The 13073-nt window shown below is 47.6% G+C and overlaps 1 protein-coding gene across 3 annotated transcripts in view; it reads right to left on the reverse strand.

The window, feature by feature from the left end:
- sec16b (SEC16 homolog B, endoplasmic reticulum export factor) overlaps positions 1-13073 on the reverse strand; it is an 86262-nt gene that overhangs the window by 7209 nt on the left and 65980 nt on the right. For all 3 annotated transcript variants that reach the window (XM_062977765.1, XM_062977766.1, XM_062977764.1), the window contains exons 22-23: positions 12431-12541; positions 123-243 (exon numbers count right to left, since the gene is read on the reverse strand). In XM_062977765.1, coding sequence (XP_062833835.1) covers positions 123-243; positions 12431-12541 — 232 coding nt within the window. The remainder of the gene's footprint in view (positions 1-122; positions 244-12430; positions 12542-13073) is intronic.

Raw genomic sequence — 13073 nt, forward strand, 5'->3', positions numbered from 1 at the left:
AATAAAATTTTAACAACAAGAATTAAAATAGACAAAAACCCTTGCATGCAAAGTGCTTCTGGTCACAACCATGTTGACTATATTTTTGTAATTGACTCAGAGACATATAAAGTTATATTTACCCAAAGAGCCTTTGGAAAAAGGGTTTCCATCTGTGTGAGGTAGAGGAGGAAAACGAGGAGGAAAAGATGAAGAGCGCATCTCGTCTGTAGGAGGAAGGGAAGGTGGTGGAGTTCCTTTCTCCTACAGAAAGAAAGTCATAATTCTTGAAGAAATGAAGTAGCTGCCAGCTCATTTCAGAGTTTGTCCTCAGTGTTCCTGTGATAAAGTCATCGTAAGTCTGTCACTGACTTCCTCTAAGGCTAAAAGCGTGTAATTTTCCTAAAATCACCCAGTAGGCTTCCATGGCAAAGTAGGAATTCAAATGCAAGCCTTCCAGAGTAATTGACTACATAGTATTCAAACCGCTATGTTGGATAAGTAGTGGTATTGACTCATGTAGTATTCCTCCTTCACCATTTATCGAGAAACCACCCACATAACTATAAAACAACAATATTAGAGTTTCATCAATATAGGAGTAAATGCATCCCCGAGTAAATTAATAAATTAATAATCATAACATAATGTAACTATATCTGCAATATTATTATTAATATTGTTTTATTGTTGTTTAATGTGCTATGATTTGTTGTTCTATTATGTTTTGTTATATTGTATTGTTCTGGGCATGGCCCCATGTAAGCCGCCCCGAGTCCCCATTGGGGAGATGGTGGCGGGGTATAAATAAAGATTATTATTATTATTATTATTATTATTATTATTATTATTATTATTATTATTATTATATTGGGAGGAAAGGTTGGTTACAATTAACTAGTAGAGGTGTGCAATTTGTCCAAAAGGCCGTTTGGGGGCCATTGTTGGCTGATCCTTCATTCGGTTAACTGGGAAGTTACTTGAATCGGGAGGGTTGTTGCCATTTCATTTGGCAAAAATTCGGCCCATTGGCTACAATGGGAAACTTTTAAGGCTTATCTGCATGAAACCTACCTCAGTTTTAGATCATTTACAACTGCAGGCCTGCCAAGTTTCAAAACAATTCACCGATCTACTCATTTTTAAATAATTATTTTAAGTTTTAACCATAACATTTTTTTAAAAAATAAAACAACCTAGCAGTTCAAAAACATGCCAATGTGAGTAGATCAATAGGTACCGCTCCGGCCGGAAGGTAACAGCGCTCCATGCAGTCATGCTGGCCACATAACCTTGGAGGTGTCTACGGACAACGCCGGCTCTTCGGCTTAGAAATGGAGATGAGCACCAACCCCCAGAGTCTGACATGACTGGACTTAACGTCAGGGGAAAACCTTTACCCTTTAAGAGAAGGTTTTAGGAATTGTAGCCGCCAGTTGTATCCTTTCTCAGCCAATTAGAACATGGACACAACCAGGCCTTTTATTGGCTGAGAAACACACACAGAGAGAGAAATTTCAATTCCCATGATGCTCTGAGAGGAACTCTGAGATTTTTCAATGCCTGCCCCATGCAAGTGCTGCTGGGAAAGTGAGTTCCCAGCAGGGCCCTCTGTGGAGGAGGAGCCTAGGAAACTTTCCAAGAAGAAACAAAGAACGCTGCTTCTGCCTGGGAGGGAGAAAAGATGCGGCAGATCCCTGCCTCGGTTATATTGCAGACTTAACTCCTTTCTCTCCAAGAACTGAGAAAATCTGGCTTCCTTAATCCATTTTGCCAGACCTTGCAGCTCCCTCCTCCCCATTCTGTTTTTGGAGATTATACAAAATGGACCATTGAATATTACAAATAAATTTCATTCAAACTGATTCGGGTCCAAGCTTATTAACTAGGTACAGTAGAGTCTCACTTATCCAAGCTAAACGGGCCGACAGAAGCTTGGATAAGCAAATATCTTGGATAATAAGGAGGGATTAAAGAAAAGCCTATCAAACATCAAATTAGGTTATGATTGTACAAATTTGACAGAAAAAGTAGTTCAATATGCAGTAATGTTATGTTGTAATTACTGTATTTACGAATTCAGCACCAAAATATCATGATATATTGAAAATATTGACTACAAAAATGGCTTGGATAATCCAGAAGCTTGGATAAGAGAGACTTGGATAAGTGAGACTCTACTGTATTTGTGACTGGTTACTTCCAAGTTCAGAAGTTTGTGAAATGGTGAAACCAGTTTAGGATTTGACAATTTAGTCTTTTAGGAAAAACAAATGTGGATGATTTTTTTAAAATCCTTCAAATTCAGAATGTGTTTCAGTGAACAAATTTTAGTAACTAGGACAGCTGAATTTCTACTCCTGTTCTGCCTTCCACTCATCTGATATCCTTTCATCTTTTTTTTGTATTCAGCAAAAAATATTAAAAAAACATTTGAATTACCGATTTAAAAATATAAATCAAAGTAAATCCATAAAAAGTCACTGATTTTTTTAAACACAGAATTAGTCTTGACTCTGTTCCAAGTCGATACAATTCAAACTCGAGACACCAGTATTATTTGTTGTTATTTCCCACTTTCATATTAACCTCTTCCAACCATATCTCCGATATCATCTTGTAAACTGATCAAAGTGTGGTGATACTAACGTGTGACTGATGCTTGAAACAGGGGTGATGCTTTGTTATTATTTTATTCCACACAATCTGTTTTAAAAAAAACAGCTGGTAATTCTTTTCATGTATTTTCATCTAGTAACAGATAAAAAAGGAAGGAGAAGATCAAGAAAAGCATGTTCACGATTGAAAGAAAATTAAATGTTATCATCAACATGGGGAAAATAGAAGAAGAGGAAGAAAAGAAATATCTAAAACAATGAATCCCCAAGAGTTGGTTTTTAAATATTAAAGGAAAGTTGACAGTAGATACAGGAGATGCTGTGTGTGTGAAGTTGAAAGAGGAAGCAAATCATCAAGAAAGCGCCAAAATAAGAGCAAACCAAGAGGAGGAGGCCAATGGAAAAGCGGGCAGGTTTATCTATTCTGTTGATTGAAATGGCCTCTCTTTGCCTGGACTGAACCATTTTGGGCTGCAGGATAAGGGGTGTGAATGACAGGTAGAAGGGCTCAGTTAATCCTTTCCCTCAGCATCCCGTTCTCCTCCATGCCACCTGGTTATTGGTTGGGATTTATTATACTTTTGTTGAAGGATTCTAAATTTCATTTGCTACTGTAGCCCAATGGGATACAATCTAGAAAAAGCTTTACAACTTATTGCTGCTGAATGTGCAAACTCGTGCTTAGGCCTCATCTACACTGCCATATAATGCATTATATGAGTCAACACTGACAATATGCTGCATTAATTGGCAGTGTAAATGTGGCCTTAGTGGCACTGGTGCAGTGGGTTAAACCCTTGTGCTGCTGAACTGCTGACCTGAAGGTCGGCAGTTCAAATCTGTGGGACAGGGTGAGTTTCCATTGTTAGCTCTAGCTCCTGCCAACCTAGCAGTTTGAAAACATGCAAATGTGAGTAGATAAATAGGTACCGTTTTGGCAGGAAAAGGCAAAAAGATGCTCCAAGCAGTCATGCCCAGGAGGTCCGGCATGACTGCTTGGAGTGTCTTTTTGCCTCAGCTTGGAAATGGAGAAGAGCACCCCCCACCTCCCAGAGCCAGAGATGAGCACCACCTCCAAAGCCGGAAATGAAAGGAGATGCCTTTGCCTTTGTCTGTGTATTTGTGTCTCATTGTATTTCATTGTAACAAGGCACTGAATGTTCGCCCGTGTCTTATATGTTGTAATCCGCTCCGAGTCCCCTTGGGGAGAAGGGAAGAATATAAATAAAGTGTTGTTAATGTTGTTATTATTATTACTAGCCGTGTCCGGCCATGCATTGCTGTGGCCCAGTCTGGTTAGGTAAAACATTCGGGCAACATCCTTGGAGACAGGGAGGGAAAGGGGCGGGTACCAGGGTGTCTCTGGGCATGAGCAGAGCGCTCTTAGTCTTACAGCCTTGGTCAAACTTGGGCCCTCCATCCAGGTGTCTTGGACTTCAACTCCCACCATTCCTAACAGCCTCAGGCCCCTTCCTATTCCTTTTCCCTTTCTTTTTCCATTTAAGTGGCTGAGGGGGGAAAGAAAGGAGCCTGTGGCTGTTAGGAATGGTGCGAGTTGAAATCCAAAACACCTGGAAGGAGGCCCCAAATTGGGCCAGGCCTGCTCTATAACATAAAGATGTGCAACAGGCCTTGGCCAACTTGGGCCCACCCTCCAGGTGTTTTAGACTTCAATTCCCACCATTTCTAACACCTCAGGCCCCTTCCTATTTATAATCCTCCATTTCTTTTTCTGCTTAAGTGGCTGAAGGCCTTCTCTCTGTGTCAGGAAAGACCTTCTTGAGGGCAAAAAAAAAAAGACTCGAGGAATTAATTCCCCTCGCACTGTGTGGCTCCTCACACACCGGTTGCTAAAGGATGGAGACTGCTTGGCCGCTGCGAAGGGGAGAGGCCATCTGTTATGATGGTTACTAAGGGAGGAGGGGAGTGATTGGCCATTGCTAAGTGGAGGAGCCGTCTGTTTGGATGGTAGCTAAGGGGGGAGGTGACTGATTGGCCGTTTATTTTGGGTTTGTTTTTACCTTTCTCAGGTAGGTTAGGTTTGTGAGAGTAGGCTTAAAACACTCACCAAGTCAAATGCTATGTTGTGTCCAAATTTCATAGCCATTGGTGAAATCGTTTGGGAGATATGATGTCTCTAACGGACGGACATTACATTTTTATTTTTATAGATTACTTTGTTTTTGGAAATCCAATTACTAATGCTAATATTGGGTGGGTATTTTTTTGAAAGATTTCTTTTCTGTAATTTCCCTCTTACCCTGCCACATTTTTCTCTTCTAATTTAATCCAATTGCCTCTATATCCATTACCTGCACTTTGCTGGCTTCCTAAAGCATTCGGTTCCCATTCACTGTTTGCGGTCATCCTGAATGGATTAACTATGACAGGTACTTCGAATTCTGTTCCAGCAAATCAGGGGTCCTTGCATGCTTATCAAGTGTCTCTTATGGGGAAGGCCAGTAATGGCTCAACACACTTCTCCTGAAATATAGCACTGTTGAGGAATGCTGGGAGAGGGAGGAAGTGAAGCAAGACACAAAAATAAAACATCCCGAGCAACAATGTTACCTGTAACATGTTACTGCTTCTTACAGCAGAGACATAATAATGTATTTTTAAAAAAATAAATGACTGGCATAGGTTAAAGGTAAAGGTAAAGGTTTCCCCTAGACATTAAGTCTAGTCTGGGAGTGGTACTCATCCCCATTTCTAAGCCGAAGAGTCTTAGGTCATGTGGCCGGCATGACTGCATAGAGTGCCATTACCTTCCTGCTGGAGCGGTATCTATTGATCTACTCACATTTGCATGTTTACTCTGTGAATTCACACTAATGGAGAAGCTGCGCCTGCGCAGGTTCCGACGGAAACTCTTCCAAGCTGAAGTTCAAATTTTGGCGGTAACCACGCCCCCCTTCCCAAGGGGCATATAAGGCAGCCCCGGGCGTCCGCTCTCCAGTTCCTACGCCGCCAAGGCAACGAGAAAGGGAGAGGTTTGCCAGAGGGGAAGGAAGGGCGGGTTTGTGTGAATTCACAGAGTACACTCGAAGAAACATGGTTACAGGTAAGCAACCTGTCCTTTTTCTTCGTGTACTCTGTGAATGCACACTAATGGAGACTGACACGCTAAGGTCCCGGATGGTGGGACAAGGCAAACTCGACAACCAGTGAATGTCCAAACATAAGTTTATTAGGACACATTGAGATAACAGTCCCAAGAGACCAGTGCAATAAGTTGTCCGAAAGGACCAGTGCAATGTCAGCATGAGCATAGTATAAGAAACGGGACATATTAGGAAATACTGAATAAACGTAATAGAAACACAGAAATTGAGTACAGTGCATATGGACGCTCTCCCAAGGGAAGAGGGGAAACATCACATAACTTGACACACCCATCAGGGTCAATAAAGTGTTACAGAGCAACTGCCCAACACAATCAGGGAAAAACATGTCCCCAGAGGTATAGGTATGGGGAGAAAACTGGCCCCATAACTTGAAGGAGAGGTATAGAGAGTCACCTGCGGGTGAGTATAGGGAGAAGAAGGCCGTTTGAGAGTCAGGATAGGCAAGATGAGAGTACTGATCTTGCGAAGGCTGAGTCTTTTAGGGCTTTGTTGTCTAGCCTGTAGTGAGAGACAAACGTAAGTGGGTTCGACCAGATTGCCGCTTTACAAATGGAGTCGAGCGGGATACCCCTGAGGAAGGCGGTCGAAGCCGAGAGGCCCCTCGTTGATCTCGGACGGATGGATGGAGGGGGAGGGCGTTTGGCCAGCTCGTAAGCCAACTCAATGGCCTGAGCAATCCAATGGGACAACCTTTGGGAGGAGATGGGATTACCCAACTTGTCCGGGGCATAGGCGACAAAGAGTCTCTGAGTCTTACGGATGCCCCTGGTACGGTCCTTGTAGAAGAGGAGCGCCCTGCGAACGTCGAGAAGGTGCAGTTTTCGCTCGAGAGGAGAGGAGGGATTATAGAAGAAAGCTGGTAGAACAATGTCTTGATTGCGGTGGAAAGCTGACACCACCTTAGGGAGAAAGGTAATGTCCGGGCGAAGGACAGCATGGTCGTGGTGGAAACGTAGATATGGCTCATCGACCCTGAGAGCAGCAAGCTCGGATGGCCGTCGTGCCGAAGTGATTGCCACTAGAAAGGCTAGTTTCCACGAAAGCAAGCGGAGATCAGTTGAGGCCAGTGGTTCGAAGGGAGCAGATGTGAGTTGAGAGAGTACAAGTTCGAGGTTCCAGCCCGGCGTAGGCGGTAGCGACGGTGGGCAGATATTGTTGTAGCCTCGGAGAAATGTTTTGATCAGGTGGTAAGAGAAGAGAGACAGCTGACCATGGCGTTGAAAAGACCAGGAAAGGGCTGCGAGGTAAGCCTTAATAGAAGCGAGAGAGAGTTTTCTCTCGATGAGAGTCATAAGGAAGTCGAGGACCACCGATACCGAGGTTGGAAAGGAGTCGATATTACGGGATCGAAGGAAGGCGTGAAAGCGAGAAAGTTTGTAGGTATAAGCTTTGGTTGTAGCCGGCTTATGGGCTGCCCGAAGAACATCCTGGAGGTTTTGTGGAAGGGAGGTTAGGTAAGAATCTTCCACGCAGTGAGATGAAGAGAAGGAAGGTCCGGGTGAAGAATTTGACCGTCCTCTTTCGAGAGAAGGTGCGGCGAGGGAGGCAGAGGGCGAAACGTTCCTCTGGAGAGACGAAGAAGGGCTGGATACCACGGCTGGCGGGGCCAGGCCGGAGCTATGAGAATCGCTGTGACCGAGATCGAGAGGAGTCTTTTGAGGACTTTCGGTAGGAGGGGAATAGGGGGGAAAAGATAAAGCATCTCCGCTGACCAGTCCAGCAGAAAGGCGTCCCCTAGGCAGCCCGGAAAGGAGTTCGGGGGAAGCCTCGCTCCGTAGCGGGGTAGTTGAGTGTTCTGGGGGGAGGCAAAAAGGTCCAGAGTAGGTCGCCCCCAGTCGAGGAACAGATTGTGGAGGATCTCGGGATCGAGCTTCCACTCGTGGGAGGAGGATGTCATCCTGCTGAGGGCATCTGCCAAGTCGTTTTGGGCACCCGGAAGGTGAATCGCGGAGACCTGGACGTCGTGGGCTATGCACCAAAGCCAGAGGCGGGAGGAGAGGTGCATCAACTTTCTCGAACCCGTACCGCCCTGTTTGTTGATGTAGAATACTGCTACCAGATTGTCCGATTGAATGAGGATGGATTTGTGGCAGATGAGGCGGGAGAAAGCTTTCAGGGGTTTGAGGATGGCGAGAAGCTCGAGAAAGTTTATGTGGTTGGTCTTCTCGGATGGGGACCAAAGATCTTGGACCGTCAGGCCGTTCATGTGGGCTCCCCAAGCGTCGGTGGAGGAGTCCGTGGTTATGGTTATTGAAGGTAGGGTTGGATGAAATGGAAGACCCCTGCATACGTTCCGGTGAGACGTCCACCATGAGAGGGATTGGCGGACATTTGACGGTATCGACAGGTACTTTGAGTTGTGGTGATAGAGCGGCTTGAAGGTGTCTATAAACCACCTTTGTAGAACCCGGAGACGCAGCCTGGCGAAGGGGGTCGTGAGAACCGTGGAGGCCATGTGGCCTAAGAGGACTTGAACGGCACGGGCTCGGACCCTCCGGGCGGATCGACATAGGGCGATCTGGTGGCAGAGAGCTAGGAATCTGTCGAGCGGTAACGAGACAGTCTGTGTGATGGAGTCGAAGAGAGCTCCGATGAATCGAATTTTGGTCGATGGGGAGAGATTTGACTTCTCGGCATTGAGTTGAAGGCCGAGAGAGTTTAGGAGACGCAGCGTGAAGGAGATGTGGCTCTCGAGAAGTACAGGGTCGGGCCCGACCAGAAGCCAGTCGTCCAGATAAGGAAAGACCGTGATGCCATGCAGCCTGAGGTGGGCCGCTACGGCGGCGACAACTTTGGTAAAGACCCTTGGAGCCATGACTAGGCCGAAGGGTAAAACGGTAAATTGGTAGGTTTGGTCGAGGACTTTGAAACAGAGGAAACGTCTGTGAGCCTCCCGTATCGCTACGTGGAAGTAAGCGTCTCGTAAGTCTATGGAGGCAAAGTAGTCTCCCAGCTGCAGCATCGGGAGAATAGAGGCAATAGAGACCATTCTGAATTTGGAAGGGCGAATGAAGATATTGAGGACCCTTAGGTCTAGAATGGGGCGTAGCCCGCCCCCCCTCTTCGGGACCGTAAAGTACCTGGAGAAGAAGCTTTGCGGGTCCAGTTCGGGAGGAGAGGGACGGATGGCCCCTTTGGCCAGGAGGGCATCGATTTCGGCCAGTATTTCTGGAGAAGGAGTTGAAGAGAGAATGTGACCTGTAGGTGGGAGCTCTGTGAACTCTAAGGCGTAGCCCTCTTGGACAATGCGAAGAACCCAAGCATCTGAAGTGATGGACTCCCATTGATTGTAAAAGGGGGCCAGGCGGTCAGCGAAGGCACAGGAGCGTCGAGGCAGCGTGGGTTCTACATCGGTAGCGGACGAGGAGCTTTGGCAAAAAAGGATGGCGTCAGGTACGCCGGTGAGCCTGTGGAGGAGCGGGAGTGGTTCGACCCCGTTGCTTTTGCGGATGAGGCCCCCGACGGGGTTGGTGATGGCTTTGATTGCTCGAGCCCGAGGGGCGCTTGAAAGATTGGTGCCGGAAGGATTGCGGCAGGAAGCGACGGAAGCGATGAGGGAACCAGCGGGTACGCTGTGGCTGCGGTTGGTCGCCACATTTGGACGCAAGAATTTTAAAGTCATGATTGGACTTGAGTTTGTCATCGGTACCGGAATTAAATAGTCCAAGTGCATCAAAGGGGAGGTCCTCAATGACCTGTCTGGAGGATGAGGAGAGACCTGACGACCTCAGCCAGGCGTGGCGACGGATGGCGATCGCGTGGGCAATCATCTTGCCCGCCGTGTCCCCGGTATGTTTCGCCATCTGGATTTGGTGGTGGGCGAGCGAGTCAGCCTCCTGTTGGAGGGTGGTAAGAACGGAGCGGTCTTCGTCCGACAGTTTAGCGAAGAAGGGTTGTGCCTTCTCCCAGATAATCTGCTGGTAGGCACCCATGCAGGCTCCATAGTTTGCCATCCGGCAAAGTAAAAGGGCTCCGGAGTAAAGCTTTCGACCCACAGCGTCGAAGCGCTTCCCTTCTCTGTCGGCCGGAGTGTTCGACTGACGACCTGAGGATTGGGAGGCCTTGACGACCAGGGAGTTGGGGTCGGGGTGGTGTTTCAGCCACTCCAAGGTATCGTCGTCGGTACGGTACCAAGTCTCGATCCTCTTCGAGGTCGGGGGTATGGAGGAAGGGGTTTTCCAGGAGGCCTGGATAACATCCAAGAGATAAGGCAGGAAAGGGAGTAGCGTGGCCGGCGGAGCTTGGGCCTGCACCCTTTTGAAAACTGGATCAGACACTGCTTTGGAAGTCTGCTTGATCTCCAAACCCAGGGCGTCGTCCATTCTGACCATTTGATCAGAGAAAGCACGAATATTGTCAGTAGGAGAAGGCGGGTCCACCTCATACGCATCGTGAGGAAGAGAGAGGTCGAGACCGAGAGAGACTACCGAAGCCGAGAGGACAGAGTCTGGGCGGTCAATGTCGACATCTTCCTCCTCAGCCCCTTGGGGGGACTGAGGGGGAGAAAAAAGCACAGTCTCGGGGGGAGGCATGGCCTCACGGGAAGAGACGGCCGGGAGCCGAGGGTCTTTAGAGGCTGAGGCCTGGGCTGCTCGAGCCAGGCGAGCCGTTTGTCTGCCACGCTCCGGTGTCGAGGTGGGAGGGAAGAGCTGTTGGCGCGATGAGTGAAGCGGTGCAAGAGGCTCCGGCACTGGCACCCTGACCACCATTTGGGTAGAGTGGTGGGGTGAGTCCTGCAGCTCCCCGTCAGACAGGGGGTGCAAAGGAGATTGAGAAACATCTCTAGGCCTCTGGGCCGGCACAATCGGAGAAGACCTTCTCGAGGAGGTTGCCGAGGAGGACGGCGGGTCCCTCCTTGAGGAAGCCGAAGAAGAGGAGCGCTGAGTCAGCCGTTTTTTTGTCGGCGGTTGCTTGGATGCAACCCTCAAGGATTTGCCTGGTGTTGGAGGAACCACAGCTGAGTCAGATTGCGCTCGACGAGACTCCTCGTGAGCCCTCTTAAAGGCTATTTTGATAGCAGAGGAGGACGGAGGGGAGCCGATACGAGAGCGGATCGAGGTCACCGAAGCCAGAGAGCTCGACGTCGAGGAAGGCCCCACCTTTCCGGAGCGGGTCGACACGGTAGCCGTCGTCACAGTACACGGTGGCTTGACCGGTTTAGCGGCCCTGGAGGTCCTAGACGCCCTGGACGAGACCGAGTAGGCTTTAGCTGTCGGAGCCTTAGCTGTTGGCGCCGACATTGCTCTAAGAGCTGAAGACGACGACGTACCCGACGTCGACGGAGTCGGTTCTGGCGCGAGAGATCTTTCGTAGAGCGCCGCTCTGAGCCTAGCGGCTCTGTTCTTTCTGGCCTGAGCCGTGAGAGCTAGGCAGAAGCGGCAGGTACCGACCACATGAGCCTCGCCAAGACAGAAGAGACACTTGGCGTGGCCGTCGGAATCAGGAATTTTAGCAGCGCACTGCGTGCAGCGTTTGAAACGAGTAGTAGACATGCGAAGAGTCCGAAGTGAACCTTGCGGCGGAAAAAAAGGAACTGGAGAGCGGACGCCCGGGGCTGCCTTATATGCCCCTTGGGAAGGGGGCGTGGTTACCGCCAAAATTTGAACTTCAGCTTGGAAGAGTTTCCGTCGGAACCTGCGCAGGCGCAGCTTCTCCATTAGCGTGCATTCACAGAGTACACGAAGAAAAAAGGTTGTTCCTTCAGGCCATTATGAAGTACGTTGGCCATTTTTTTATATTTTAGGCTTTAAAAAAATGAAAAACAGAAAATAGCAGGTACATAATATATCATGAGAGCCAGCACAATGTAGTGGTTTGAGAATTGGACTAAGATCACAGGAGAACAAGGTTCAGATCCCTGCTCAGCCATGAAAAGTCACCAAGTGACCTTGGTCAAGCCACATTCTCTCAGCCCCAGAGAAAAGCCATTGTAAAACCCTTCTAAATAAACCTTACACACAAACACACCAATTTGAGGGATTTTTTTTCTTAAACAATAGACTCCATAGAGATTTGGAGCAAGTTAACTGAAGGAAAGGGTGAAACCAACTGAGAGATTGGGAGCAAGGCAACTAAGGAAAAGGAAAACCAACTGAGAGATTGGGAACAAGGTAACGAAGGAATGGGAAAACCAGGTGAGAGATTGGGAGCAAGGCAACAAAAGAAGGGAAAACCAACCAAGAGATTGGGAGCAAGGCAACAAAAGAAGGGAAAATCATCTGAGAGATTGGGAGCAAGTCAGTGAAGGAAAGCGAGGAAATCATTTAAGAGATTGGGAGTAAGGTAGCAGAAGGAAGGGGAAACCAGCTGAGAGATTGGGAGTATGGCAGAGAAGAAAAGAGGAAAGGGAAAACTGGCTAAGAGATTGGGCAGTGAAGAGATGGGCGTAAGGCAGCCAAGGGAAAGGAAAACCAGCTGAGAAACTGGGAGTAAGGCAGGCAAGAAAAACCAGCTGAGAGATTTGGATGAAGCTTGATGGCTCCCCATTGGCTTCCCTCCCACTCTCTAGCAACCATGCCACCCCTGAACCTCTTTAAAAAGCAATAACCATGAATCTAGGATGCCAGTGGTTCTAACGTCTTAGAACTGGTGAAATGCAGTATATTACTTTTTTAAATGTTAAAAAATTAGCTTTTTAAAATCGAAAGAATGCAGAGTACTGCAACACAAGAACAGAAAATAACCTTTTTAAAGACCCTCAATTACCTGGGAAACAGGAACAGTAGAGTTTAACAGGGAAGCTGGTACTTTCTTAGAAGGTTCGGCATCCTTATTTGGCTTGGATCGGAACCAACTGAACCAGCCAAAACCAGATTCCTGAAAGACAGCAAAACCTTAAGTGCGGAGGTTTGTTGGGAACTTCTTTTAAAGGGGGTACTCAATGAGCATTGAAAGGGGGCTTCGTAATCAGCCTGCTTTGTTCTACTAGCAAGACAGAGACGGATCAACTTTCTTAATATTTTCCACTAAAACATATATACACAAGGCTATCTCCTCTGAATGTCTGGGGGAGGTAATGGGCTGGATGAGGAAAAACAAATTAAAACTGAATTCAGGTAAGACAGAGGTGCTTGCTGTTGTCCTAACCTGAGGATGGAGGTGTATCAACTAGTTCTGAATGGGGTAACACTCCCCCTGAAAGATTGTTTGTAGCATGGGAGTGCTCCTGGATCCATCTCTCCAAATGTCAGCCCAGGTAGATGTGAAAGTTAGGAGTGCTTAACTTTGGCTGAAATGCCAGCTGCACCGCTTCCCAGAATCAGAGGATCTAGAGATGGTAGCACACATGCTGGTAACCTCCAATTAATTCAAAACACAGCAGCCAGACCAGTTTCAGATACATCTAGGA

Source organism: Anolis carolinensis, chromosome 4 (assembly GCF_035594765.1).
Source record: "Anolis carolinensis isolate JA03-04 chromosome 4, rAnoCar3.1.pri, whole genome shotgun sequence".
Lineage (NCBI taxonomy): Eukaryota > Metazoa > Chordata > Lepidosauria > Squamata > Dactyloidae > Anolis > Anolis carolinensis.